The following is a 27,925-nucleotide window of genomic DNA, read 5'->3' on the forward strand; positions in this document are numbered from 1 at the left end:
GTACTATAAGGTGGGTAGAAAGTTGGCTAGATTGTCGGGCTCAACGGGTAGTGATCAATGGCTCCATGTCTAGTTGGCAGCCGGTGTCAAGTGGAGTGCCCCGGGGTAGGTCCTGGGGCCGGTTTTGTTCAATATCTTCATAAATGATCTGGAGGATGGTGTGGATTGCACTCTTAACAAATTTGCGGATGATACTAAACTGGGAGGAGTGGTAGATACGTTGGAGGGCAGAGATAGGATACAGAGGGACCTGGACAAATTGGAGGATTGGGCCAAAAGAAACCTGATGAGGTTCAATAAGGATAAATGCAGGGTCCTGCACTTAGGACGGAAGAACCCAATGCACAGCTACAGACTAGGGACCGAATGGCTAGGCAGCAGTTCTGCGGAAAAGGACCTAGGGGTTACAGTGGACGAGAAGTTGGATATGAGTCAGCAGTGTGCCCTTGTTGTCAAGAAGGCCAATGGCATTTTGGGATGTATAAGTAGGGGCATAGCGAGCAGATCGAGGGACGTGATCGTTCCCCTCTATTCGACATTGGTGAGGCCTCATCTGGAGTACTGTGTCCAGTTTTGGGCCCCACACTACAAGAAGGATGTGGATAAATTGGAGAGAGTCCAGCGAAGGGCAACAAAAATGATTAGGGGTCTGGAACACATGACTTACGAGGAGAGGCTGAGGGAGCTGGGATTGTTTAGTCTGCAGAAGAGAAGAATGAGGGGGGAGTTGATAGCTGCTTTCAACTGCCTGAGAGGTGGTTCCAAAGAGGATGGTTCTAGACTATTCTCAGTGGTAGATGACAGGACAAGGAGTAATGGTCTCAAGTTGCAGTGGGGGAGGTTTAGGTTGGATATTAGGAAAAACTTTTTCACTAGGAGGGTGGTGAAATACTGGAATGCGTTACCTAGGGCGGTGGTAGAATCTCCTTCCTTAGAAGTTTTTAAGGTCAGGCTTGACAAAGCCCTGGCTGGGATGATTTAATTGGGGATTGGTCCTGCTTTGAGCAGGGGGTTGGACTAGATGACCTCCTGAGGTCCCATCCAACCCTCATATTCTATGAAATAAATTGGTTAGTCTCTAAGGTGCCACAAGTCCTCCTTTGGTTTTAATGACACTGCATATATTTTGTTAGCAGTTCAGCTATTTCATACCTAAGTTCCTTCCTAACTCTTGGATATACTGTCTGGGCCTGGTTACCTACTGCATTATCAGTTTGCTTCAGCACCTCACCTGCGTTGCTGAGGGCACCTCTTTTCTATTACCAGAGAAGAGCTGGGCTCAGGCAGGGATTTCCCCAACATTTTCTGGCAGTGAAGAGGAAGGTAAGATAATTAAATTCTCAGTGGTGTCCTACTGTCCTTCTCTGTCTACTTGCTCCCATTTTATCTCTAGTGCTTCAATGGACTTATCTATTCTTGGGCACTCTTCCTGTTCTGTTATAGTTACAAAAACAATGAGGAGTCCGGTGGCACCTTAACGACTAACAGATTTATTTGGGCATAAGCTTTTGTGTGGGCATGAAAGCTTATGCCCCAATAAATCTGTTAGTCTTTAAGGTGCCCCTGGACAACTGGTTGGTTTTTGTGAATACAGACTAGCCTAGTTCCTCTTCTGCTACTCTTTCTAGTTAAAGAATCTCTCATTGGTTGTTGGGTTTTAAATCCTTAGCTGTTTGAGCTTTAAAATCCGTGTTGGCCCTTGTACTTCCCCTTGATGGCCTGCTGTAATTTAACCCAGCGTTTCTCAAACGTGGCCACCGGGGCTGTGCGGGCGGGGCGCCCTGTGCTCCCGGATGCCTCGCCTGGGTGCTGGGTTCAGCCGCCGCTCGCAGGCCCAGCCATCTTCTCCCCCGCGGGCAGCAGCCGGCCCGCGCACTCCCCACCTTCCCATGGGGCTCGGGCGTGGGCGGGCGGTGGCAGGCTCTGGCCCCCGGCTGCCCTCGACGCCACGGGCCAGGGCCGGCTCTAGGGTATTTGCCGCCCCCAGCAGTGAAAAAAACCTGCCGCCACGGACGGCAAAGGGAGGAGCTGCCCCCGACTTGCCACCACGGGAACCCCGCCGCCCCTTCCTGCCGGCTGCCCCGGGCACCTGCCTCTGCCCCCCGCCCCCAGGGCTCCGGCCGCCCCGGGTCCGCGCCGGCCCCTGTGCCCGGCAGCCCGACCGGCAGGAGACATGTCTCCGCTGGGGAGGGGCCGGGCCGCGGCCGGGTTTGGGGGTGACTAGGGGACTGGCTGCGGCCAGTGACGGGGGCTGGGTCGGGTTTGGGGACTGGCTGGGGCCATGGCTGGGAAGGGTCTGGGGCCAGTGACGGGGGCTGGGGAGGGGCCGGGCCGCGGCCGGGTTTGGGGGTGAGTGGGGCCGTGACTGGGGCTGGGTTTGGGGCAGTGACTGGGGTCCGGTCTGCGGGAGTGTCTGGGGCAGTGACGGGAGCTGGTGTCTGGAGCTGGGTCTGGGGAGTGACTGGAGTGGGTCGGGTCTGTGGCTGGCGCGGGGTCTGGGGTCGGGTGTGGGGCCCGATGTGGGGAGGGGTCTGGGTCTGGGGCCTGGGAGCTGGCGCGGGGTCTGGGGCGGGTCGGGTCTGGGTCTGAGGCGGGGCCTGGGGCCGGGTGCGGGGGCTGACGCGGGGTCTGGGGCGGGTCGGGTCTGGGTCTGAGGCGGGGCCTGGGTCTGGGGCCTGGGAGCTGGCGCGGGGTCTGGGGCGGGTCGGGTCTGGGTCTGAGGCGGGGCCTGGGGCCCGGTGTGGAGGGGATCGGGGTTTCCTGACGCGGATTCAGGGGGTGGGGAAAGGGAGCGCGGCGGGGGGCGGGGCTGCTGTCCGCGCTCGGCTCCCGTAGGGGGCGTCGCTGGGGGCGGGGCCCGGCCGCGCGCGGGTTTATCTCCGGGGCGCGCGGGGGGGCGGCTCTTTCTGGGCCACGCGGCGCAGCCGTTCGCGGAGCCGCCATGGCCGATTACCTCATCAGCGGCGGCACCGGCTACGTGCCCGACGACGGGCTGACGGCGCAGCAGCTCCTCAACTGCGGGGACGGGCTGACCTACAAGTGAGCCGGGGGGGGGGCGCGCGCCCGCGGCCCCCGGGGGGTGGTGGTGTGTGCGCGCCCGCGGCCCCCGGGGGGGGGTGGTGTGTGCGCGCCCGCGGCCCCCGGGGGGGGGTGGTGTGTGCGCGCCCGCGCCCGTGCCCGTGCCCGTGCCCCGGGGGGGGGTGTGTGTGTCCTGGGTCTGTGTCCTGGGGTGGGGGAGTCTGTTCCCGGGGCTGCCGTGCGGGCTCGGGCGCGTTCCCCCCGTACGCCGCGTTCCCAGCCCGGTGGCTCGGGCTCGCCCTGGAGCCTGCTGGGGGCCCGGGTTGGTGCGGGGGGGGCTGGGGTCCCTGGGAGGTGCGGCCCGGGTGTGCCCCGCCTGTCGGGCGGTGGTTGCAGCGCCCCCTGGCGGACACAGGCTGCGTTATGCCGCTCGCGCGGTGCCAGCGGCTCCCTGGCGTGGGGGCCCTGGGACCGAGGTCCGGCTGGCGGCCCAGGCTGTCACCATGCTGGGCCTGTGACCGGCGCGCCCTACGTGAGACTAGCCCCAGTCAGTGACCCTGCCCCAGTGTCGCACCCTCATTTACACCGCGGGCACCACACCCAGAGCTTCCGCAGGCTCGTCGCCTGCGCCCAAGGGCTTTGGCTTTTGTCTGGCTCTCGAAGCCCATCGGTGAGGGGAGCTGCCTAGTGTCTGAGCGTTTCTGAGCCTCCATCCCCAGACACCAAGGCCGGAACTTCTGATTGCAGGGGGTGGTTTGTGTGACTTGGGGCTTGGCTACACTGGCACTTCACAGCGCTGCAACTTTCTCGCTCAGGGTGTGAAAAAACACCCCCCCAGAGCGCAGCAATTTCAGCGCTGTAAAGCTCCCCTGCGCTGGGAGCTGCACCCCTCCGGGAGGTGGGTTTTTAGAGCGCTGGGGGAGCTCTCTCCCAGCGCTGCGCCGCGACAACACAAGCCATGTTAAAGCGCTGCCAGTGTAGTGTCTGGGGGCAGTTTCACTGAAATGCAGTTGATTTCAGTTTTTCTCTTTCCATTCCCTCTTCTAGTGACTTCCTTATTCTTCCTGGCTATATTGACTTCACTGCAGACCAAGTGGTGAGTATAAAGGTGAAGTTTCCATTATCTGGAATTAATGACTACAGGCTGGCGCTCCCTGACCCCAATTCTTTGCTAACAGGCTCTTCTTGTGTCTGCTTAAGGGGCCATTGTAGAAGGAGAAAACTATTTTTATTTTTAATATCTTGGCTGCCCTTGGAGCTAAACTCTTGGAGACATTGGTGCCCCTTTGAAGATTCATGGGAACTAAGAAAAGCACTTTGTTGTAAAGCAGTGGTGTGTGGTATATGAAGCAAAAATCCATGCTGGTTTCCCTGGTTTACAGGCCCAGGTAGAGTTGCTTTGGGATGAACTTGCGTATCACCACAACAAACCTTTTCTTCTTTTAGGACCTGACTTCAGCTTTGACCAAAAAGATAACCTTAAAGACTCCCTTGGTTTCCTCTCCTATGGACACTGTGACAGAGGCCAGCATGGCCATTGCAATGGCGGTGAGTGCCCATGGACAAGAGCATTAGAAGGTGGGAGAAGTGAATCTTGTAAACTGAAGAATAACTTTTTAATACAGATTCCCAAGAGTGATGACATCGTTGGTGTTAAACTTGGTTTAAAATGGACAGTTTAAAATAATGTGCTTCAGTGTTAAACAAGCTGTCCTGAACTAGGCTCACTATTGCCAGCTGCTGTTTTTTCAGATCTCCTTAAGCTGGTCTTGCTGTTAGTGGGTTGGATCTTATTTCTCTGTATCCTATTGGAGCTTTATCACTGTGTTCCCTTAACAATCTAGCCTCTCAGTTGCTGTATTCCTATTCCGAACTCTGTAAGGAAAAACAAACAGTTTGATGTTAAATCATCTTAAAAGGAAATTGGAGCATGTTTCTGGCCTGAATATACTCCTTACATTGGTATCCCATAAGTAGCCAGGGAGGTGGCAGGCAAGTCATGTCTCTGGATAAGGAAATCTTGGCATTTATACTATTCAGATTCTGCCCTCAGTGTCTCTGAGCTCCCCATTAGCAGTGCAGTTTGCTCTGCTACAGTCGTAGTCTGCCGTCTGTGCCTGGTTGTTGAATTCACCAAATAAAGTTGAGGGACTGTATCGTTGCAGTCACTTACTGCTGCCTCTGTGTGTTCTCAGCTCACAGGTGGGATTGGATTCATCCATCATAACTGCACACCGGAATTCCAGGCCAATGAAGTACGGAAAGTTAAGGTAAAGAACAGCTGAAGCAGGAAACGGGGAGCTGCAGCAACTGGGCAAGTCACTAAATGTCCAAAGGGGTCTGGCTCCAGTTGAGAACCATGAAGTAGGCTTCAGCAAAGGAGAACTGGCAGGCAGTAGTTCCCCTTGTACTCTAGTCTCTTAGAGCAGTGGCACTGGTCAGTGCAGGTGGACACATCAGCTCTTCTGTCTTGCCATATCCCATAACAGCTAGGGACACGAGAATCTGCTTACTGAGTGTGGGGGAATGTTGGCCAGGATGCTGGGGTTGAACTCCACCTGCCTATTTTGAAAAGTGTCAATGAATTTATCCCCATAGATGGGCAGAAAGGAGCTTGACTTGTTTGATGCAGCATCCTTGCTATTGCAGTCACTAACTCCAAATGTGTATGTGCAACGGACTCCAGTGATATGCTCTGTCAGCTTGGGGAGGGTGACAGACCTTCACAGCTCTCTTACCATGAGGAATGCTAAATGCCCACCACATTACAGCTCAGTCTATCCATGTTGTTTACTCTGCTCTCTGAATGTGCTTGTTTCAGAAATATGAACAGGGATTTATCACCGATCCAGTGGTGCTGAGCCCCAAGGACAAAGTGAGAGATGTGTTTGAAGCAAAAGCCCGTCATGGATTCTGTGGCATTCCTATCACAGACAATGGAAAGATGGGGACTAAGCTGGTGGGGATCATCTCATCCCGAGACATTGACTTCCTGAAAGAGGAGGAGCACGACTTGCCCCTCAGTGAGGTTTGTTTGTTGAGGTCCTGCACTCCTGGTGGGAGAGGGAGGGTTATGTTAGGAAGTGCTACTGCGTGTGGTGATGACGAAGACTCAGTGCTTGAATGAGGTTTGTGAACCAGCCCGGCAGGGAGAGGGACCTGGCTCTTTGTTTTATTCCAGGTTTAAATTAGTCTTTCTGTTGCTTATTGCTCTGTGCCTATTACTAGCGTGTTCCAATGACTGCTGGCTCGGGTTTACCATTTGGCACAATCTGGCCATGATCCTTTTTGCTTCCTACAGCAGACATCAGGGTTGCAGGAACGTGGGGGGCCATGCATGGCCTTCTCACTGTTTGCCACAGGCCCTGCCCCTTCTATTCCCCCATGAGACCCCGTCGCCGGGCCGGAAGCTGGAGCCAGGACCAGGTGAGAGTGGCCCAGACAGCTGTGGGGAGCTGCGGACCCTTCACCTGCCTGGGAGCCTCTGGGGAAGGGGCAGGACCTCATCCATCTGTCCCCCATACTTTTAGGAAGAATCCATCGCCCCGGCAGACATTCACTATTGGCTGTAGCTATCATGTCTCTTCTGGTTCTGTATTGGCTACTGCTGCTCTCCTGTAGTGACCTGGCTGTTGGAAAGGTGACATCATTGTTTGAATGCACAGGCCAAAGCCTCCAAGCTCCCATTCACTGAATAGTGCTTTCAGGCTCCTGGTATAATCCCTTTGGCTGGGACTTGCACCATGCAGAATAACTCCTGGGCTCAGTAAAGTCATGTTTAGCATTTACACAGTGCTTCATAGAATCGTAGAATATCAGGGTTGGAAGGGACCTCAGGAGGTCATCTAGTCCAACCCCCTGCTCAAAGCAGGACCAATCCCCAACTAAATCATCCCAGCCAGGGCTTTGTCAAGCCTGACCTTAAAAATATCTAAGGAAGGAGATTCCACCACCTCCCTAGGTAACGCATTCCAGTGTTTCACCACCCTCCTAGTGAAAAAGTTTTTCCTAATATCCAACCTAAATCTCCCCCACTGCAACTTGAGACTATTACTCCTTGTTCTGTCATCCGCTACCACTGAGAATAGTCTAGATCCATCCTCTTTGGAACCCCCTTTCAGGTAGCTGAAAGCAGCTATCAAATCCCCCCTCATCTCTTCCGTAGACTAAACATCCCCAGTTCCCTCAGCCTCTCCTCATAAGTCATGTGTTCCAGTCCCCTAATCATTTTTGTTGCCGTCCACTGTACTCTTTCCAATTTTTCCACATCCTTCTTGTAGTATGGGGCCCAAAACTGGACACAGTACTCCAGATGAGGCCTCACCAATGTCAAATAGAGGGGAACGATCACGTCCCTCGATCTGCTGGCAATGCCCCTACTTATACATCCCAAAATATTATTGGCCTTCTTAGCAACAAGGGCACACTGTTGACTCATATCCAGCTTCTCGTCCACTGTAACCCCTAGGTCCTTCTCTGCAGAACTGCTGCCGAGCCATTCGGTCCCTAGTCTGTAGCGGTGCATTGGATTCTTCTGTCCTAAGTGCAGGACTCTGCACTTGTCCTTGTTGAACCTCATCAGATTTCTTTTGGCCCAATCCTCCAATTTGTCTAGGTCCCTCTGTATCCTATCCCTACCCTCCAGCGTATCTACCTCTCCTCCCAGTTTAGTGTCATCTGCAAACTTGCTGAGGGTGCAATCCACCCCATCCTCCAGATCATTTATGAAGATATTGAATAAAACCGGCCCGAGGACCAAGCCTTGGGGCACTCCACTTGATACCGGCTGCCAACTAGAGATGGAGCCATTGATCACTACCCGTTGAGCCCAACAATCTAGCCAGCTTTCTATCCACCTTATAGTCCATTCATCCAGCCCATACTTCTTTAACTTGTTGGCAAGAGTACTGTGGGAGACGGTGTCAAAAGCTTTGCTAAAGTCAAGGAACAATACGTCCACTGCTTTCCCTTCATCCACAGAACCAGTTATCTCGTCATAGAAGGCAATTAGATTAGTCAGGCATGACTTGCCCTTGGTGAATCCATGCTGACTGTTCCTGATCACTTTCCTCTCCTCTAAGTGCTTCAGAATTGATTCCTTGAGGACCTGCTCCATGATTTTTCCAGGGACTGAGGTGAGGCTGACTGGCCTGTAGTTCCTAGAATCCTCCTTCTTCCCTTTTTTAAAGATGGGCACTACATTAGCCTTTTTCCAGTCGTCCGGGACTTCCCCTGATCGCCATGAGTTTTCAAAGATAATGGCCAATGGCTCTGCAATCACATCCGCCAACTCCTTTAGCAGTCTCAGATGCATCGCATCCAGCCCCATGGACTTGTGCACGTCCAGCTTTTCTAAATAGTCCCGAACCCCTTCTTTCTCCACAGAGGGCTGGTCACCTCCTCCCCATGCTGTGCTGCCCAGTGCAGCAGTCTGGGAGCTGACCTTGTTCGTGAAGACAGAGGCAAAACAAGCATTGAGTACATTAGCTTTTTCCACATCCTCTGTCAATAGGTTGCCTCCCTCATTCAGTAAGGGGCCCACACTTTCCTTGACTTTCTTCTTGTTGCTAACATACCTGAAGAAACCCTTCTTGTTACTCTTAACATCCCTTGCTAGCTGCAACTCCAGGTGTGATTTGGCCTTCCTGATTTCACTCCTGCATGCCCGAGCAATATTTTTATACTCTTCCCTGGTCATTTGTCCAATCTTCCACTTCTTGTAAGCTTCTTTTTTGTGTTTAAGATCCGCAAGGATTTCACTGTTAAGCCAAGCTGGTCGCCTGCCATATTTACTGTTCTTTCTACACATCAGGATGGTTTGTCCCTGTAACCTCAATAAGGATTCTTTAAAATACAGCCATCTCTCCTGGACTCCTTTCCCCCTCATGTTATTCTCCCAGGGGATCCTGCCCATCAGTTCCCTGAGGGAGTCAAAGTCTGCTTTTCTGAAGTCCAGGGTCCATATTCTGCTGCTCTCCTTTCTTTCCTGTGTCAGGATCCTGAACTCGACCATCTCATGGTCACTGCCTCCCAGGTTCCCATCCACTTTAGCTTCCCCTACTAATTCTTCCCGGTTTGTGAGCAGCAGGTCAAGAAGAGCTCTGCCCCTAGTTGGTTCCTCCAGCAGTTGCACCAGGAAATTGTCCCCTACACTTTCCAAAAACTTCCTGGATTGTCTGAGCACCGCTGTATTGCTCTCCCAGCAGATATCAGGGTGATTGAAGTCTCCCATGAGAACCAGGGCCTGCGATCTAGTAACTTCCGTGAGTTGCCGGTAGAAAGCCTCGTCCACCTCATCCCCCTGGTCCGGTGGTCTATAACAGACTCCCACCACGACATCACCCTTGTTGCTCACGCTTCTAAACTTAATCCAGAGACACTCAGGTTTTTCTGCAGTTTCATACCGGAGCTCTGAGCAGTCATACTGCTCCCTTACATACAGTGCAACTCCCCCACCTTTTCTGCCCTGCCTGTCCTTCCTGAACAGTTTATACCCGTCCATGACAGTGCTCCAGTCATGTGAGTTATCCCACCAAGTCTCTGTCATTTGCTTCATTAACAAACTTTCCTTTTCACAGTAACCTTTTCTCCCTCTTGCTCCCTCACATCAGCCTGCAGTGTGCACTCTAAACCTTCTGGTGCTAATTCTGTTGTTACTGGTACTGTGGTAGCTCTGTAATTGTAGCTCTTCGGTGTCATCAGATATAAGCATAGTTTTTAGTGCTTCTCAGCCAGTGCTTCCCTCCTGACTTAGGTCAGCATGAGCTAAAGATAGACCCAGCTTGACATTACACTCCTGTCCCAACTCCATTTTCAATCTCCTGTTACTAGCCAAAGAGACGCTGACAGTGTCACTTCAGGAATGGTACCAAAGAGGCTTGTGTTTCTTGAGAGATGCTGAACTATTCAGAATATCGAACGGTTGTAATGGGTCAGACCAATGGTCCCTCTAGAACAGCACTCTGTCTCTGACATTGGCCAGTCAAGATTGTCGCCATATCTCCTGCTTAGGCCTTTTAGGCCTGGGCTACTCTAGGTGGGGGGATTCAAACTAAGATATGCAACTTCCGCTACGCTATTCGTGTAGCTGAAGTCTAAGTATCTTAGTTCGAGTTACCTGGCCGTCCTCATAGTGGTGAGTCGACCGCGGCGGCTCCCCCGTTGACTCCACCTTGGCAGGAGGAGTAAGCGGAGTACCGGTGTCGATTCGGGGATCCATCCATCACTACAAGCCGGCGGGTAGTGAAGACGTACCTTTAGCATCTACACTGCAGAACTGAAAGCCCCTTTCCTATTCTTGTTTGAAACATTGAATCCTATGTATGCAAGAGAGTTTATTTCCCTAGTGTTTTGGCCTCTCTGTAACAGCCCTGGTTCTCATCCCACTTATGATTCAGCTCTAACGTCCTGCTCATTGCTCTCATAGGCTCTCTTCAAGTAATCAGTGTTGGGTGCTATTCCTCCTCCTCCTCCCCTTTCTGGAATTCCTTTCTGTGCAATCTGAGACCAAACAAACCAGCCCCCTGCACCCCAGTTTTGGGTGAGATGTTACTCCCCTGAACTCGGTGAGAAGAGAGCTGTCTGTCTGTCTTCAATATGTACCTTATGAGCCCTGTACAGATGCACACTGGTGCTGGTTTGTCAGAGTGGACACAGGCAGGCATGTTCATTTAGATTATGGCTGTCAAGCGATTAAAAAATTAATTGCGATTAATCACGCTGTTAAATGGTATTCTGTTGTTTGTTTTTAAATATTTTTGGATGTTTACCACATTTTCAGATATATTGATTTCAATTACAACACAGAATACAAAGTGCACAGTGCTCACTTTCTGTTTATTTTCTATTACAAATATTTGCACTATAAACAAAAGAAATAGTATTTTTCAATTCACCTAATACAAGTACTGTAGTGCAATCTCTTTATCGTGAAAGTTGAACGTACAAATGTAGAATTATGTACAAAAAAAACCTGCCTTCAAAAATAAAACAATGTAAAACTTTAGTGCCTACAAGTCCACTCAGTCCTACTTTTTAGTCAGCCAATTGCGCAGAGAAACAAGGTTGGTTACAATTTGCAGGAGATAATGCTGCCTGCTTCTTGTTTACAATGTCACCTGAAAGTGAGAACAGGCGTTCGCATGGCACTTTTGTAGCCGGCATTGCAAGGTATTTACGTGCCAGATATGCTAAACATTCGTATGCCCCTTCATGCTTTGGCCACCATTCCAGAGGACGTGTCCATGCTGATGATGGGTTCTACTTGATAACAATCCAAAGCAGTGCGGACCAACACATGTTCATTTTCATCATCTGAGTCAGATGCCACCAGCAGAAGGTTGGTCTTCTTTTTTGGTGGTTTGAGTTCTGTAGTTTCCGCATCAGAGTGTTGCTCTTTTAAGACTTCTAAAAGCATGCTCTACACCTCATCCCTCTTAGATTTTGGAAGGCACTTCAGTTTCTTAAACCTTGGATCAAGTGCTGTAGTTATTTTTAGAAATCTCACATCGGTACCTTCTTTGTGTTTTGTCAAATCTGCTGTAAAAGTGTTCTAAAAACGAACAGGTGCTGGGTCATCATCCAAGACTGCTATAACATGAAATATATGCAGAATACGGGTAAAACAGAACAGGAGACATACAATTCCCCCCCCCCCCCCCCAAGGAGTACAGTTACAAATTTAATTGACGCATTATTTTTTTAACGAGCATCATCAGCATGGAAGCATGAAGGGGCATACGAATGTTTAGCATATCTGGCATGTAAATACCTTGCAATGCTGGCTACAAAAGTGCCATGCGAACGCCTGTTCTCGCTTTCAGGTGACACTGTAAATAAAAAGCGGGCAGAATTATCTTCCATCAATGTAAACAAACTTGTTTGTCTTAGCGATTGGCAGAATAAGAAGTGGGACTGAGTGGACTTGTAGGCTCTAAAGTTTTACACTGTTTTGTTTTTGAGTGGAGTTATGTAACCCCCCCAAAAATCTGCATTTGCAAATTACACTTTCACGATAGAGGTTGCACTATAGTACTTGTATGAGGTGAACTGACAAATACTATTTCTTTCATTTATCATTTTTATGGTGCATGTATTTGTAATCAAAAATAATATAATGTGAGCACTGCACACTTTGTATTGTGTGTTGTAATTGAAATCAATATTGAAAATGTAGAAAAACATCCAAAAATTTGCGATTAATCGCGATTAATTTTTTGGAGTTAATTGCATGAGTTAACTGTGATTAATTGACAGCCCTAATTTAGATGTGAACTCTTCCTCCCATCCCCTGCTCTTATTCTGCAGCATCAGGCACTCCCAAGCAGAGTCCTCCTAAAGCCAATGTGCTAGGGAGTGCTGTCTGAAAACAAGCCCAGTGACTGATGGCGTTTCTGCCAGGAACACAGTAAGAGGCTGTGATTTATATCAGGCAAATGAGTGCTGAAGTTAAGTTCCCTAACCTGTTAAAAGTACTTTGGTCTGGACTGTGTAGCTATTGATGTGAGGGGAGTCTGTGCTGGTGAAATCCCAAGTAGAGGGTGTGAGGTTCTTCCTTCTCTCAGGGTGATCTCACTGGGTCGCCCGGCGGTATGGAGATACAGCCTATGGAGACAGCTGTGTGCGGGGCTCCAGGTGGATTTGAGTGGACTGTTTGAATGGGTATAGAGCGCTGCAGGCTGAGGATTTATTTCCATGGGCTGCTCCACGCTATTGTGTGCTCCCTCATCCATTCCATATGTCGCGTTTAGTTGGGACCCTCTGGCTCCTAGCAAGTGGCCACTGAAGCATCTTTGCTTGGCAGCTTGTGTTTCCTGTCCTGGATCAGGTGGGAAGGAGCTCTCACTTGTGTGTGACTTTAAATTCTTTGCCCCCTTTTCTATCAGATTATGACAAAGCGGGATGATCTCGTTGTCGCCCCTGCAGGGGTAACATTAAAGGAAGCAAATGAAATTCTGCAGAGAAGCAAAAAAGGTACCGTGACTAGCTGTGTGTTGTGTGGGAGAGCTGTGTATGGCAGAGAGCAGGGGTAGGATGGGAGCACACACTCGTACGTGCATGTGGAAATGCTCTCATGCTCATGTCTCCACACATTCCGTTCGTTTCTCAATGCAAATGTTTTTCCCTACAATAAAAGGTTATGATGCCAGGTGTCCCCATGGGGTGTTCCTTCCAAATCTCCTTGGGGAGAAGGGGATGGTAAGGACAGGCACGTCCTGGAGCCCCAAATGAGCGTGACGACCTGTCAAAAGATTAAAACCTTCATCTGAGTCTGTTTAGAACTTCAGGGATTCCTGCCAGTCAAGGTGCTGAAAAGTTATAAATGCCAAGAGTGCACTTGGCTGCAGGCTTTTAATTTTGTATCCACTTTCTAGTGTCTGGTTTCAGAGGCTTATGAACAGCTCAGTTCCTTTGGGGGGTCTGGAGTGACTCGAGTACAAGAGCCCTTTTTGAATTAAAGGCTATGTAGCACGATCAGGATCATAATACTGAACCCTTTCCCAGTCCTACTGACTTCTCATTCTGCCAGCTGGGATGAGAACCAGAGTCTGCTGGGTTTCAAAAGCAAACCCTGTTCTGGCTGCCAGTCATTCTTTGCATCTCTGGCATACAATGTGAGCTGGGTTCCTTTAACTAGGAACTCCTGCTCTGAGGGCCAGTCTGGTGTGACACCTATCTTGTGAGAGGCTCTGCAATGACGGTGTATTTATATTTATTTCAAGGTAAGCTGCCAATTGTTAATGAGGAGGATGAGCTGGTGGCTATAATTGCTCGCACAGATCTGAAGAAGAACCGTGATTACCCACTGGCATCCAAAGATGCTAAGAAGCAACTGCTCTGTGGCGCTGCCATTGGGACCCACGAAGATGACAAGTACCGTCTGGATCTCCTAGTGCAGTCTGGGGTGGATGTCGTTGTGTTGGTGAGCTCCAGGGCTTGGCTTCTGTTTTAGTCGAGTGGATTCAACACACCCTGAAAAGTTTTTGACTAGCATCCCTCTTCATAGCATAGCTTCATCATGGATGTGTTGTGATAGGCACATTGGCACAAGGTGGCCAAGCTTGGACCTGCGGGGCAGGAGGTAAACTCTAGTCTAAATGGCCGGTCTGTTCATGGTGGGGCATTCTGATGGCATGTGTGTTGATCTAGATACTGGTCTGCTAGCATGTGGTGATTTGTGCAGCTAGCTGTATTGAGTTCAGGCTAGATGGCTGTAATTACAAAGGTGCTCTGTTTGCTTGATGTCTGTCACTGACCATTGGACTAATGTACAGGCATGTGTTGGACTCCTGGTGTGAAATAACGGTGTTGTGTCCTTTAATTACCTGATAATTAAAACAAATAACACAGAGGGACCAACATAGTACTCCTCAGCAGTCTGTCCTGTCAGCCCTTTGTGTCTGATCATTTGGGCACAGGAGTTTGCACGTGCCCTTGCTGTTGATAGGTTAGTCTGAGAGCCCATCTATAAAGGAAATGGGAGCTATTCACAGAGCATGGTTATACAGTGTTCTACCAGAGAACACTTGTTTAGCAGGCCATGTTAGTTAGCTGGATTAGTCAGAATCACCTTCCCCCTCCCATTCTAATGAGGGGGGCCAGTGCACTTAATGTGGAGCCTCCATAAGCAGGGACTGCTCCTGCCCTGGGAAAAAGGTGACTAACTTTCCCTGTCCTCTTAAGGTGTGTCTTCACGACACAGGTAACTTGAGTTATAACCCATTTTACCCCTAACTTGACTCCTGTCCACATGCAAAAATCTCTAGCTGGAATTAAGCAGTGCTTTAAGCTCAAGCTCGCTATCTCATGAGGTGGGTGGGGAGGTGGCGCTCCAGGGATGCTGACTCTGGAGCTAGTAATGCAGTGGGGATGTAACGGCTCAATTTATATCTCCTCAATAGCTAATCCAATCGCTCTGTGCTACTAATGAGCTCTCTGTGTAACACCAGTGTTTTGAAGTGTGGTTGCTGTCAGGCCTGGCCTTAAAACCTAGCTTATCAGAGCTATGGTGTTCAGAGGTTTGAAAAATCCCACACCTGAGTGCCGTAGCTATGCTAACTTCCGTTAGTTCGAGGGAAGAATGTTGCCATTGCACAGGGAGGTGGAGTTCCTGTGGTGACAGAAAAACCCCTTCCATGGCTGTGGTCTGGTCTGGTCTGGTCTACAGTAGACATGTAGGTCGGTTTAACTATGTGGCTCAGGGGTATGAAAAAATCCACACCCCTGAGTGGTGGTGGTGACCTGAGTCCCAACATAGACAGTACTAGGTTGATGAAAAAATTCTTCTGTCGACCTAGCTACTGCTCCTCAGGGAGGTGGATTACCCCGTGCCGAGGAGAGAACCCTGCCTGTCAGCACTGGTTGTGTCCACACTGACGTGCTGCAGCGTTTCAGGTGTCGCCGAGCTCTGTGTCTGCGCGAACAGGGTTACAGCAGTACCGCTACGGCACATGTAAGGTAGACGTGGCCTCGCCCAAGGCAGGCTGGTTCCGGTACAGTAACCAGAGCGCTAACTTGTCAGAACTGGAGCGGACTGTGCTGTGAAGGCACACCCAGAGTAAAATGAATGACAAAAACCAAACTGCCTGCATGGGAGTTGGGAATAGCCTTCCTTCAGCATCTCAAGAGTCTCTTTGAATTCAGCATTCGATACTTCGGGGGGCCCGTCATCTGACAGTCGTCACCAAGTTTTTATCTTCACGACGCCTCTGAGGCCAGGCAGTGCTGCCATTCCAGTTCTGGGGGTGGGAGACAGGTATAGTGATGTTAAGTGACAATTTGTGGCAGAGCAGGAATTGAACCCTGGTCTCCTAGCCAAGGCCAGTGCTCTAACCATGGGACCATCCTTCCTCACTTGTGTAGACTGTAACGTGGACATGTGCGGTTTTTTTGGGGGTGGGACAGGACCATTTGGAAGATGAGGAATAGACAGGTGGCTAGCTGCCATTCCAGTGCTAAGGGCTTGGACTGACCTCCCCACACCCTTTCTTTCAGGGAAATATTAGTGACCTCACTCAGGATGAGATTGGCAGCCCTCCTCTTGTCATGGGGTTCGCAAGTTGAGGCCTCAAAACACAAATAATTCTCTAAAGAATGCAGCTCTTAGATTTGAGAGGACTGGAATCTAGTCTCTGGGAGTGTTTGTCTGTCTTGTGAGACCTGCATTCATTAGGCTGAAATGTCCTGTAAGATGGAAGTTTGTGGTGGTTTTCTCTTGTGGCTCATGTCTTCGGGGCCTTCTGAGCCTGGGCAGTGGGGTCTTTCAGTACTGAAGTGAATTAATCACCTGTTTGCAATGTGCTGAAAACTCTGTGACTCTCCTAGGGCTGGATTTAAAATCCTTTATAGCTATTTTGGTTGATTTTTGTTTTTCTTTCTCTTCTAGGATTCCTCTCAGGGCAATTCCATTTTCCAGATCAACATGATCAAGTATATCAAGGAGAAATACCATAACCTACAGGTCATTGGAGGCAATGGTAATCTGCTAAATGGGATTTTAGCTTCTAGACTTCGACTGTTTTCAGTTGCAGTGAAAGATGTGTTGAACTGCTTTAAATGAGCATCCCTGTCAGCTGTCCAGTGGGACTTTTGACCGATGTCTCAGATGTATAGAATATGCTACAGCCCCTCAGCACCTGAGGAACACTTCTTTTCCATTCTATGTAAAAACTTCTCACTCAGGGTTAATGCCGTGTGTGCAGTCCCCTGCAGTTAGTTCTTTTGTTTCCAGCCTTGATGCTTTTCTCTCTGGGCTCTGTAACATTGGTTAGAAAGCCTTCTAGAATTTCAGGTGTCTGGTTCTTGGAGGACTCCTACTTTGTGTGGAAAATAAATGGAAACATCCATGTGAATCTGGCTGAGCAGAGTTTAACTCTTTTCCTCTTGTCTTTATCTGCATTACCAAATGTGTTGCTAACGCACCATAGTGTCTCCTCCAACCTTTTGTCCCCTGCATGGCCGTAAGCATGTCTCATGCTTCCTCTGCCATTGTACAATGCATTATAATGGCCTTACTAGTCTAGCTGCAACACTGAGTCCCATGCACCATTGGGATAGGTGGGAAGCACTTTAACATCCAGAACTTTGTGGATTCAGCAGCCAGTACAATGCCAGTGAAAAGGGCAATAGAGAAGCATGGCCCTGGGAAATCGGCCAGACACGAACCATGTTGGGAGGGACCATGTTAGGCTAACCCCACCCCTACCCAGGCTCTGACATCAGGCTGATCCTCCCATCCCCCTTGAGGGGCGGCTGTGTAAGTGTAAAGCTAACCCCTGGTCCCTGCACACCAAGATGGTGGGGTTTGTTCCTAGAACAGTTGGACATCAAGGCCCGATTGTCAGCCAGGTTCAGTGTGCACACGCCATGGCTGTGGTGACTGGTGCATGCACACACTTGTCGGTTGGTTGAGAACCAGCCCTTTGGTGCCGGATTGCTGTTGAGATTTTAAACTGACTTTGTGCATGACCTATTGTGTTACCATGCACACCGACACCATGGGCCTGCCTCCAAAAGGGAGCACTCTCCAACCCTAGATCGCTGCGGGGCTGCAAAGCTGACTCGGGTGCTGTTTGTGGAAGCCATTTTGAGATGCCCGAGTGGAAGGTGCTGTGCAAGTGCAGAGGTCCCTTTTCCTGCCAACGCACCTCAGGGAGGAAGCACCTTCGCAGGAAGCTAGGGCAACTGGTTAGCTACTAATGGTGAAAGGAGACAATGTTCTCATTTTAAAACCTTCTTCTGTTTGCTTCAGTGGTGACGGCTGCTCAGGCAAAGAATCTGATCGATGCAGGGGTCGATGCTCTAAGGGTCGGGATGGGCAGTGGCTCCATCTGCATCACGCAAGAAGGTAAAGAAAATGTTTAATATCTTCTCAATAGCTAGAAGAACAAATATCTGCTAAACATCCACTTCATATCCAGAACCCACAATAAGTCCATGGAGCCAGAGTCCTTGAGTTCTGGTGCTGTTGTGGTGGTGGTGACTGTCTGCCGCAGGGCCTGTGTAACTGCGATAGGATTTTATAGCTGTGTAGTGCCAAAGACACACCATGGCTGGGTGTGGGAGCGTAAAAGTGCCACTCATCTGATCTCCAGCTAAGTGAGCAGGGCAAAGGAGAGGGCATCGGGTACAGACATCGGGGGGCGTGGGTAGGGGTTTCCATTTGCCCAGCATAGCTAGGAAGGCAGCAGAGAGGATGGTGATAAAACTCCCAGGGTGGTTTGTGTGGCCCTGCCCTGTGGCAGCTGCAGCTGACAGTAAGATCCTTGTGCGTTTAATGGAAAGTTGGTCTGCTGGATCGGTGCCAGTTTGCAATTGCCCACCGAAGCTGAGGTTTTTGAATGCAGCTATGGCAGTTAGCAGGATCCCAGGGGAGCCTGTGCCAGGCAGGCCGTGTTTCTAGGGCATAGGTCTCTGGCTAGCCACTAGACTGAGTGGCTGGGCGTGTTCTGGAATGAAGACTAGTTTTAAAGCTGCAACTGGACATCACAGTTCCAAGTGCTTCAAGTGAAACAAACAGAAGCAAGGGCGTGGATGCCATCTGAAGGGCCATCGCTGCTGCAGTCTGGCTGCAGAGCCCCTCTTGTGCTTCATCAGTTGCCTTTGCTGTAATGGACCTGAAACAAGCCGCTGACTAGTAAAAGCAGCCCTTTGCTGTACGCATGCAGGGTCTTCCTGCAGATTCCAGCAGCAGTACTTGGGGCCCCATGAGGACCCTGGGGAAGGGTGCACCCCCTTGGGGACAGTCCCCTGTACCGAGGATCTGTGTTTTTGCTCTGCCTGCTAAGGGAGCACCTGCTGCTTGGAGACTGTCCCAGGTGTTACACTGGAGAAACTGTCGTGTCTCTTTTGTGTAAGAATGTTTTATTCAAGAGCCGCCCTTACCCTACCCAATCCCCGGCCGCACCAGCAATTCCTGGTCTGGGCCAGGCCATTCAGGCTCTGCTGGGAGCACGAACAGCACTTTCCTGCTTCTTTTCATTCTCCCTTTGGTGCTCTCACCCATGGAGAACTGGAGAAAATGATGGCAGATTCCAATACTACAACGTGTTTAATACAGCCTGACTCTGGGAGCTCTGTCCCTATCTTGGCAGCAGTGGGATAGAGGGGGCTGCAGAGACAAAACATCTGTTCTTCACAGTGGATGTTGTGTGGCTGGTGTTTCAGGACCAGAGGTCTATCCAGCCTTAGCTTCCCAAACCTGTTAACCCTCTCAGTGCCAGGAAGGCCAGGAGGCAGGTTGAAGATCCAGTGTTTCAGCATCAGATGGATTACTCCCTGAAATGTCCTTGGAGTAGGGAGAGCACATGCCAAGTGCCATGATGTGCTCCCTGGACATGGCCTTCAGCTTAGCATCCTTCTCCGTGGATTCGACTAAGAGGGACCCTCGATGTCCGAGCTGTGGCTCAGTTATCCCAGGCTTGGCCTGGTAAAGTCACTGCTGGGGGCCTTTATTCTGCTGCTGCTGTTCGTTTCTAAATTGTGTTTGTTTGTTTTGTTTAGCTGCTCCACAGATCCCTCCAGAACTAAAGTCCCACAGCCCCAAGTGCCCGTCTTCTGTCATGGGCACCTATAGTAAGTCACTTGCCCTGTTGTCAACCTTAATTCTGTCTTGAAGCAAGACCCTGATTGGCTGCACATGGCCCCTCTGCTTGTTTGAGAATAAGTGGGTTGTAGATGCACTTGGGGTTTTGTGGCTTTGGATACTGGTAGTTGACCCAAAAACTGATGCTGAGAAGTCTTTTGGATTTCTAAAGCAGGGTTCTGAATTGTCCTAATCAAGGCCACCTGGGCTCATCAGTGTCTTTAATCCAAACCCAATTTAAAAACCTGATTGAGCTTCCTCAGTGGTACTGCTGAGCCTCTAACTGGAAGGTGCAGCAGGTGGGAGGATGGTGCCTATGCAGAGCCTGCAATTCTGCTCTGAATCTGCTCTGGTCTCTTAATGATGGGAGAGGTTCCACCTTAGCTCAATTTTGCCTTGTGTGAACTAGCCATGCTGTGTGAATGTGACTTCAACAGGGACTTTCACCCTGTGGCAAACTTGGAAGGCACATCCCAGAACCATGCCCTTTGCCAATGATTCTGATCTGCGTGTGTGAGGAAGGGCTCTTCTCCCTCTCACCTTGCAAGCGCTACTTTTTGATGTTGTTACAGGATCAAGTAGGTGACCAAGATTAATCTTGGCTTTTGCCCTGTTTGCTATTTGTGAACCACTTCAAAGGAAAAGACGTTTCTGTTTTGGATCCTGGGTTGTACCCACTAGTATGACCGTCCTCTCTTAGCACCACCCCTTACAAGCCTTTGCTCCGAGTACAGGGGAAGTGTGCGAACATTTTGAACCCTGCTTTGGAAGCCTGCGCCTCCTGTTTAAGTCTTGGCACTGGGAGCTGGGACAGCCAAATACAGTCCTGTGATAGTCCCATGTGCCCCGTGCCAAGAGGTGAATTATAAAGGGCTGGTCTCAGTGATTACTTCTATAATATAGCTACAGATTTCTGTTCTTGGGTAGAGAATAATGGGATCCAGAGGCTTGGGGCCCTGGGTTTCTTTGAAATCAGAGGCTTTTGCACAGAAGAGATGGTGCTGTCACAGGCTGCTGTAAAGGCACCCTCGGTCTCTTCTTCGGCAATGCAGTACCAAATGAGACCATCTCTTTAACACTAACAGCATTCACATTATTGCTAGCAGATGCTTCTTCCTGGCTGGCTGGGTCCAATTAACATTGACTCTTTCACGATCGCCACCTGGAATTCTCCTCTCAACCTGAGCTGCTGGTGCTGAGCACAGGGAGAAATATGTGTGAGCCAGTGCAAAAATTAGTTTGTAAAGACTCCCTCTTCTGGCAAAGCACCAGTCTACTAGGAGTTGTCACGCTTGATGTTGCTCCAAAGTGGCAGCCTGAAACCCTGCATCAGACATGATGTTTGCACCCTGAATTACTAATCTTGCATGTTCATAATCCCATCTGAACCATTGTGCTAATTGTGATTGGAGGAAAGGCCTCCTGGTGATTGTGTTGCTGGGGGAATCTGAGGGATGGGAAGGTTATTGTGGCATATTTGCATGCACTTGGCTGTTAAATGTACCCGAATACATGTCATTCAGTGGTTTCCCTTCAGGGGTTTCTTTGTACAGTCAAAAGCCTGAAGTTGCTAAAGCACTGGTAAATCTGAGACCAATCTGTATTTGCCCCCACTGATGGCTAAACGTTAGAGGCCCAGCTATGCTGTGGAAACTTAAATTTCCAGCACCACATCAATCTGCCCTGTGTCTTTCCTTTTCTGTTGCATATAAACAAACTCTCTCCTTTTGGTCAGATGCCTCTTCCTGCCAGAGTCAGTCTGTCAGGAGGCTGACATCCCATCATTGTGATGATCAGCAGTGCTGGGAACACAGCAATCATATGGGGACTCACTGGGCTTGGGTTTCTTGGGTCTGGCCCTGCTTCCTTCTGTGTCTTACTAGAACTCTGGCTGAACACTAGGTGGTGAGTGAATCAGCGCCCTTAAGGACTGACCAGCTGGTGTCCATGATTTCACCAGGTCTCTTGACTCATTCTGTAACCACTGCAAAAGCTTCTCTATGGCATTGGGGCAGCAGTTACTTCATAGCCCCCGTTCACCTGCCTTCTGGGACTTGGGGCCAGGGCTGCTTGATTTCGTGTGGCTTATTCCACGGGGAGAAGCAGACTGGGAGGTCTGTGTGTGACTGAAAGCTGAAGGGCCTTTAACCAAGGAGGACTGCTGCAGCACCTGGTACTTGACTGTTCACCCTTTCTCTTCCTTGATCTAGTCTTGGCCTGTGGCAGGCCCCAGGCCACAGCAGTGTACAAAGTGTCTGAATATGCCAGAAGATTTGGGGTCCCAGTGATTGCAGATGGAGGGATCCAAACCGTGGGACACATTGCCAAGGCCCTGGCACTAGGTGCTTCCACAGGTGAGGGGGAATGAGGGTTGGGTGGAGGCCAGGGGGAGCTTAGGGCATTCAGAGGGGTGTCTCCTTTGTGGGTGATCTGCTTTTGCCGTTGGAATATCAACCCAATGAGTGAGCTTCTTACTGACTGCAGACTACTATGCAGTGCTCGCTTGGCAGTGTTACGGGAGCTCTGCAAGGGCAGTAGCATTGAAAAGCCCTGACCTTGTCAGCATCAGTGCCAACACCATCAGAGCAGGGCCAGGAGCGGGAGATTGCTGGTGTATTTACATTGTGCATAGGGCACTGATCACACTACTCTAGTGCTCCGGGCAGGGAGAGACTGCCAGGACAGTGCAGCATTCTCCTGACAGGTCTGCTGGTGCCCCATAATCCTGAATTGCCAGATGCCCCATGCACTAGGCTTCTTCTAAGCAGAGTGCCAAACAAACCTGGCTGTGTCTTGGCTCCTTCGTGATCTAGACCATTTTGCCCAGCGGTAGGAAAGACTGGCTAGGAAAGAGACTGAAATCTAGGACCTCTATGGTGGCATTCTCAGAAATGCTTCCAGTTCAATGTGCAGGGCCAGGTAGGCAGGCAGAGCTTCAGAGTCTCAATGCGTGGATGAGATGATGGTGTAGAGAGGAGGGGTTTAGATTTATTAGGAACTGCGGGAACTTTTGGGATGGGGGAGCCTGTACAGGAAGGATGGGCTCCACCTAATCCAAAGTGGATCCAGCCGGCCGGCATTTCACATTAAAAAGGCTGCAGAGCAGTTTTTAAACTAAGAGATGGGGGGGAAGCCGATAGCTGCAGAGGCGCACGTGGATCAGCCAGAGACTTCTCTTAGAAGAGAGTCTATTGAGAGAGATTCTCTAGGTTTTAGTCATGAGGAGGGGATGGAAGAGGATAAAGTATGGGCCAGATCAGATGAGAAACATTCACATAAAGAATCTGACACATCAGAAAAACAGACAAATAAACAGTGACAAGTTTTTAAAGTACTTGTATACAAATGCTAGAAGTCTAAATAATAAGAGGGGTAAACTAGAGTGCCTCGTGTTAAAGGAGGATATTGATATAATAGGCATCACAGAAACCTGGTGGAGTGAGGACAATCAGTGGGACACAATCATTCCGGGGTACAAAATATATCGGAGGGACAGAAGAGGTTGTGCCAGAGGGGGTGGGGGGGGGAGGGAAGAGTGGCACTGTATGTGAAAGAAAATGTACAATCAAATGAAATAATCTTAAATGAATCCACGTGCTCCATAGAATCTCTCTGGATAGTAATCCCAGGCTCTAATAAGAATATAACAGTAGGGATCTGTTATCGACCACCTGATCTGGACAGTGATAGTGACGATGAAATGCTAAGGGAGATTAGAGAGGCTATCAAAATAAAGAACTCCAATAGTAGTGGGGGATTTCAGTTCTCCCCATATTGACTGGGTACAGGTCACCTCAGGACGAAATGCAGAGACAACATTTCTCGATACTAAATGTCTGCTTCTTGGAGCAGCTGGTACAGGAACCCACCAGGGGAGAGGCAACTCTCGATCTAGTCCTGAGTGGAGCGCAGGATCTGGTCCAAGAGGTAACTATAACAGGACCACTTGGAAATAGTGACTATAATATAACAACATTTAACATTCCTGTGGTGGGAAGAACACCTCAACAGCCCAACACTGTGGCATTTAATTTCAGAAAGCGGAACTATGCAAAAACTATCAGGTTAGTTAAACAGAAATTAAAAGGTACAGTGACTAGAGTGAAATCCCTGCACGCTCATGGACACTTTTCAAAGACACCATAATAGAGACTCAACTTAAATGTATACCTCAAATTAAAAAACACAGTAAAAGAACTCAAAAAGAGCCACCATGGCTTAACCACCATGTAAAAGAAGCAGTGAGAGATGAAAAAGGCATCTTTTAAAAAGTGGAAGCCAGATCCTAGTGAGGTAAATAGAAAGAAGCATAAACACTACCAAATTAAATGTAAAAATATAAAAAGAAAAGCCAAAAAGGAGTTTGAAGAACAGCTAGCCAAAAACTCAAAAGGTAATAAAATGTTTAAGTACACCAGAAGCAGGAAGCCTGCTAAACCACCAGTGGGGCCCCTGGACGATCGAGATACAAAAGGAACACTTAAAGACAATAAAGTCATTGCGGAGAAACTAAATGAATTCTTTGCTTCAGTCTTCATGGCTGAGGATGTCAGGGAGATTCCCAAACCTGAGCCATCTTTTGTAGGTGACAAATCTAATAGTCACTGATTGAAGTGTCATTAGAGTAGGTTTTGGAATTAATTGAGAAACTTAACAGTAACAAGTCACCGGGTCCAGATGGCATTCTCCCAAGAGTTCTGAAAGAACTCAAATGTGAAATTGCAGAACTATTAATTATGGTTTGTAACCTGTCCTTTAAATCAGCTACTGTACACAATGACTGGAAGATAGCTAATGTAATGCCAATATGTAAGAAGGGCTCTAGAGGTGATCCCGGCAATTACAGACCGGTAAGTCTAACATCAATACCAGGCAAATTAATTGAAACAATAGTAAAGAATAAAATTGTCGGACACATAGAAGAACATAAATTGATGTGCAAAAGTCAGCATGGTTTCTGTAAAGGGAGATTGTGTCTTACTGATCTATTAGAGTTCTTTGAGGGGTCAACAAACATGTGGACAAGGGGGATCCAGTGGACACAGTGTACTTAGATTTCACTGTTTGTTCAGATTACAGGGTCAGGCTGCCCCCCACTCCTTCCCCCCAGTGGCTGAACAAAAGCCTTGCTCCAGTGTAAGCTCACCTGCTGCATCTCCACATTGAGCATTGCATGCCCCCCTCCTGCTTCCTGAGCTGTCACTAATCTTCTCACTGACTTTAGTGATGATGGGCTCTCTCCTGGCTGCAACCACGGAAGCCCCTGGAGAGTACTTCTTCTCGGACGGAATTAGGTTGAAGAAATACCGGGGAATGGGATCATTGGATGCTATGGACAAGAACTTGGGCAGCCAGACCCGATACTTCAGGTAGGAGAGACCTGGCATGAGGGGCGGTAGGTCCCTGAGTCTGTGAGATCACTGCCTTAGCCTGCCAGGTCTGGTTTGGTCCACGGGCCTTTTGTTTTCAACCATCCACAGTGAGACAGATAAAATTAAAGTGGCCCAGGGGGTCTCTGGTGCAGTGCAAGACAAAGGTTCTATCCACAAGTTCATCCCATACCTGATCGCTGGGATCCAGCACTCCTGTCAGGATATCGGTGCCAAGAGTCTGACCCAAGTCAGGTAAGACACCTCCCCGCGTGTGCGCTCGGCTAATCCTCAGTGCCTCCATGGAGCTCATCTTGTCATCCCTGAGCTAGTGTCTGGTAACTGGCTTCTTGCAGCTTGTAGTCAAGGCCCACCATGTCTCATAGACCCTGATCTCTGTGGTGCAACTGAGCTGGAGCCCCTTCTCTCCTCTCAGTCCCCAATGGGCACACCCTGGAGGAGTTGTGCTGGGAGGGAGAGCACTGTCCCTTGCAGACTGCCCAGGCAGTCTTACTGAGGGAGGTGCTGGAGCTGGCTGCCTGGCTCTGCTCCTGCCAGAAATGGAGGGGAAAGGAGGCAAAGCCTTGCTCTTCCTGTGCTGCAGTTGGTGTGAAATCTCCTTGCCCCGCTGCACAGTACAGTCTCTCCCCAGTCCTGCAGCTCCTCATGGCACACTGAGGGCCAGAGGCCTTCTAGCTGCAGCCTGGGGGAGCCTGACCCCAGATCTGCTTTCCCTTGGCAGAGCCATGATGTACTCGGGAGAACTGAAGTTTGAAAAGAGGACAACATCTGCCCAAGTGGAAGGAGGAGTTCACGGCCTCCATTCGTAAGTCCCCTGCCAGTGCTGCCCTTCACTGGGCTCTTAGTGGCTCCAAACGCTGTTGGATGTGGCCCAGCACACGTCTAATGCTGTCGGCCTTGCCCTTGCTGTCCCTGCATGCAGTGGTACATGCTGCATCCCATTGGCTTGCAGTGAGCTGGGCTGGTTTTTTTTTTTGGGGGGGGGGGGGGGGGTTACTGGCTTCCCTGTTGTTTGTAGCAGCCAGAGCTGTTCCATGATTGCACTGGCCTTGGATTCTCCTAACGGAGCAGATCTACTGCAACTGACTGTCCCAGCACAGAGGACCTCTGGTGTACTACTCCTGGGGCCACCAGGCCCAGCTCTGTGTGTGTCCCCCCTCTGCTAGCAAGGGTCTGTGTGCTGGGCTGGGCAGGCCTAGAGTTGGAGGGGCCAGTGCCCATGGCTAACTTTCCTGTCTGTTTAGATATGAGAAGCGCCTCTTCTGAAGGAGGGTCTGTGCCTGTACTCAGCACCTTGCTGCTCTGCAGCACTCAGCTGCCATGCACCTGAGCTGCTCCTTTCACAGAAGTGCCATTATCCTGCAAGCTCCTGCTGCTTCCTGGGTTCAGCAGCTGTTCTCCTTCCCTGTGAAGACATCCGTCCAGTGCTCCTGTGCCATGGGGGCAGCAGGGCTCGGCCCCGGCCTGCGTTGGACACGTGTTACAATAAAAGAAAAGAGGTGGGACTTGTCTGCCTGTCTCAGTCTCACCACCTCAGGCCTCCTTGCCCCAGGTTGCAGTCCTCGACTTCTGTCCCGTGTGCTGTTTGAGGAGTGATGCTGTCACTCTCACCCCTTACGCTGGTTTTGGTGCTGGTCTCCGAATTTGCTCTTTTTTTGTGAGAGCAACCCTTGCCCCCATGTACTCCAGTCAGTTCCAGGCCCTGTCTGTCCTGTGAAGCCCTGCTGCTCTCAGCCTGACCACCACAGAGTGCCTCGTGAAGGTTTTCTACTGCCAAGTGGAGGAACTTCTGCGGCAGGTGCCCCGCCACGATCCAGCTGCAGCCTGCGCAGAACCTCTCATGCTAGGCTGCCCAAAAGCAGAGTGGAAGGGGCTGGTCCTAGTAAGGCAGCGGGTGGCGAGAGGCGTTTCAGCCCAGCTCAGGGCAGGTCCTGCCACTAGCATTCCTGGGGCCAGGGACAGAGAGGCTTTGAGTCAAGGCTACAGCCTGTTCCAGGAACAGTTCTGCACCAACATGGGGGTAGCTGCCCCTACAGCCCTTATCTTCCTTTGCATGGTCCCCACCAACAAGCCCCCACCTGAGTGAGTGGCCAGGCCCAGCACAGGAGAAAGGAAGCCAAGGATGGGGATGGCCCGCCCAGGGGTTCAGACAGACACCCAGAGCCCTGCACAGCCGGTCACAGTTTATTCTGAACCATTTTCTCCTTCCTATTAACAGTTCATGTTCTGTTTCCAGGCCCTGTCCCACCACAGGTGTGGGTGGCATTCCTAAGGGCCAGTATCATGTCCTGCCATAGGGGCTCAGCTGCTTCTACATCAGGGCTCCACCAGCACTGGGGGGGATGAGGGCAGCTGCAGTTGCCCGACCTTCACTTGTCAGGAAGTTGAACGTTGCACAAGCGTTAGGCTGTGAAAGAGAAGGCAAAGGCCCAGAAACCATCAATGACTAATGCAGAGCCCTTGGCCATGTAGAACATGTACCCAAGCCCCTGTCTTCCTGGAAGCAGGGGAGAAGAAGCCCACATACCTTGCCCTTAAGCCATGTTCTCATCTCTGCCCACCTACTCCCAGGCCTGCCTTTCACCGCTAGACACGTGATCGTTAGCCCAGGGTCTATGGTGCAGGGAACAGAGATCCATGCCTGTCACTGCACTTGAGGGGTCAGCTCATGTTGGCAGGACTGTATCTCAAGCAAATAGCCACCAAGGCACAGATGCCCTGTCCCAGCATGTGCCCCGGCCCACACCCGTTGCAGAGCTGTGCGCGTGATCACAGGGATGCTACCATTGCACAGTCCAGTGAAATGATGTGGTGGAGGGCACAGGGGGCCCAGTAACTGGGTCATGCTTCACACTCCCTGGCCCTGCAGGGTCACTGGTGGCCTCCACCCATCTGAGCAAGGGGCCAGTGCATAGGCCAGGGCCTGGGGGAAGAG

At 50.4% G+C, this 27,925-nt stretch overlaps 2 protein-coding genes across 12 annotated transcripts in view; one reads left to right on the top strand and one right to left on the bottom strand.

Annotated features, from left to right (window-relative positions):
• Positions 1 to 2,883: 2,883 nt before the first annotated feature.
• IMPDH2 (inosine monophosphate dehydrogenase 2) lies at positions 2,884 to 26,473 on the top strand. Of its 3 annotated transcripts, XM_074957312.1 has the most exons (15): positions 2,885 to 3,039; positions 4,066 to 4,114; positions 4,465 to 4,566; positions 5,214 to 5,288; positions 5,840 to 6,046; positions 12,903 to 12,990; positions 13,740 to 13,939; positions 16,403 to 16,493; positions 17,768 to 17,863; positions 19,519 to 19,590; positions 21,811 to 21,954; positions 24,825 to 24,969; positions 25,081 to 25,224; positions 25,712 to 25,795; positions 26,235 to 26,473. In XM_074957312.1, exons 1-15 carry the CDS (start codon positions 2,942 to 2,944, stop codon positions 26,254 to 26,256), a joined length of 1,617 nt encoding a protein of 538 aa, XP_074813413.1. In that variant the 5' UTR covers positions 2,885 to 2,941; the 3' UTR covers positions 26,257 to 26,473. The 3 variants fall into 3 exon arrangements, with proteins under 3 accessions (XP_074813415.1, XP_074813413.1, XP_074813414.1); XM_074957313.1 differs by lacking the exon at positions 19,519 to 19,590 and having other exon boundaries at positions 2,886 to 3,039; XM_074957314.1 differs by lacking the exons at positions 12,903 to 12,990; positions 13,740 to 13,939 and having other exon boundaries at positions 2,884 to 3,039.
• The window catches only part of NDUFAF3 (NADH:ubiquinone oxidoreductase complex assembly factor 3), a 131,011-nt gene continuing 129,071 nt past the window's right edge, over positions 25,986 to 27,925 (bottom strand). For 5 of the 9 annotated variants that reach the window (XM_074957322.1, XM_074957325.1, XM_074957320.1 and 2 more), the window contains one exon: positions 25,987 to 27,397. In XM_074957322.1, the coding sequence (XP_074813423.1) occupies positions 27,302 to 27,397 (96 nt within the window). In that variant the 3' untranslated portion in view covers positions 25,987 to 27,301. Of the gene's footprint in view, positions 27,398 to 27,925 lie in introns of all 9 variants that reach the window. The other 4 variants (XM_074957327.1, XM_074957326.1, XM_074957328.1 and 1 more) reach the window with 1 other exon arrangement.

The sequence above is a fragment of the Natator depressus genome, chromosome 7 (genome assembly GCF_965152275.1).
Source record: "Natator depressus isolate rNatDep1 chromosome 7, rNatDep2.hap1, whole genome shotgun sequence".
NCBI lineage: Eukaryota > Metazoa > Chordata > Testudines > Cheloniidae > Natator > Natator depressus.

Excerpts from the sequence above, each read along its gene's own strand:
- IMPDH2 (XM_074957312.1), top strand. The coding sequence starts at position 2,942 with ATGGCCGATTACCTCATCAGCGGCGGCACCGGCTACGTGCCCGACGAC. Across the intron at positions 19,591-21,810 it reads TTCTGTCATGGGCACCTATA|TCTTGGCCTGTGGCAGGCCC; the intron begins GTAAGTCACTTG and ends TCCTTGATCTAG. Across the intron at positions 25,225-25,711 it reads AAGAGTCTGACCCAAGTCAG|AGCCATGATGTACTCGGGAG; the intron begins GTAAGACACCTC and ends TTCCCTTGGCAG.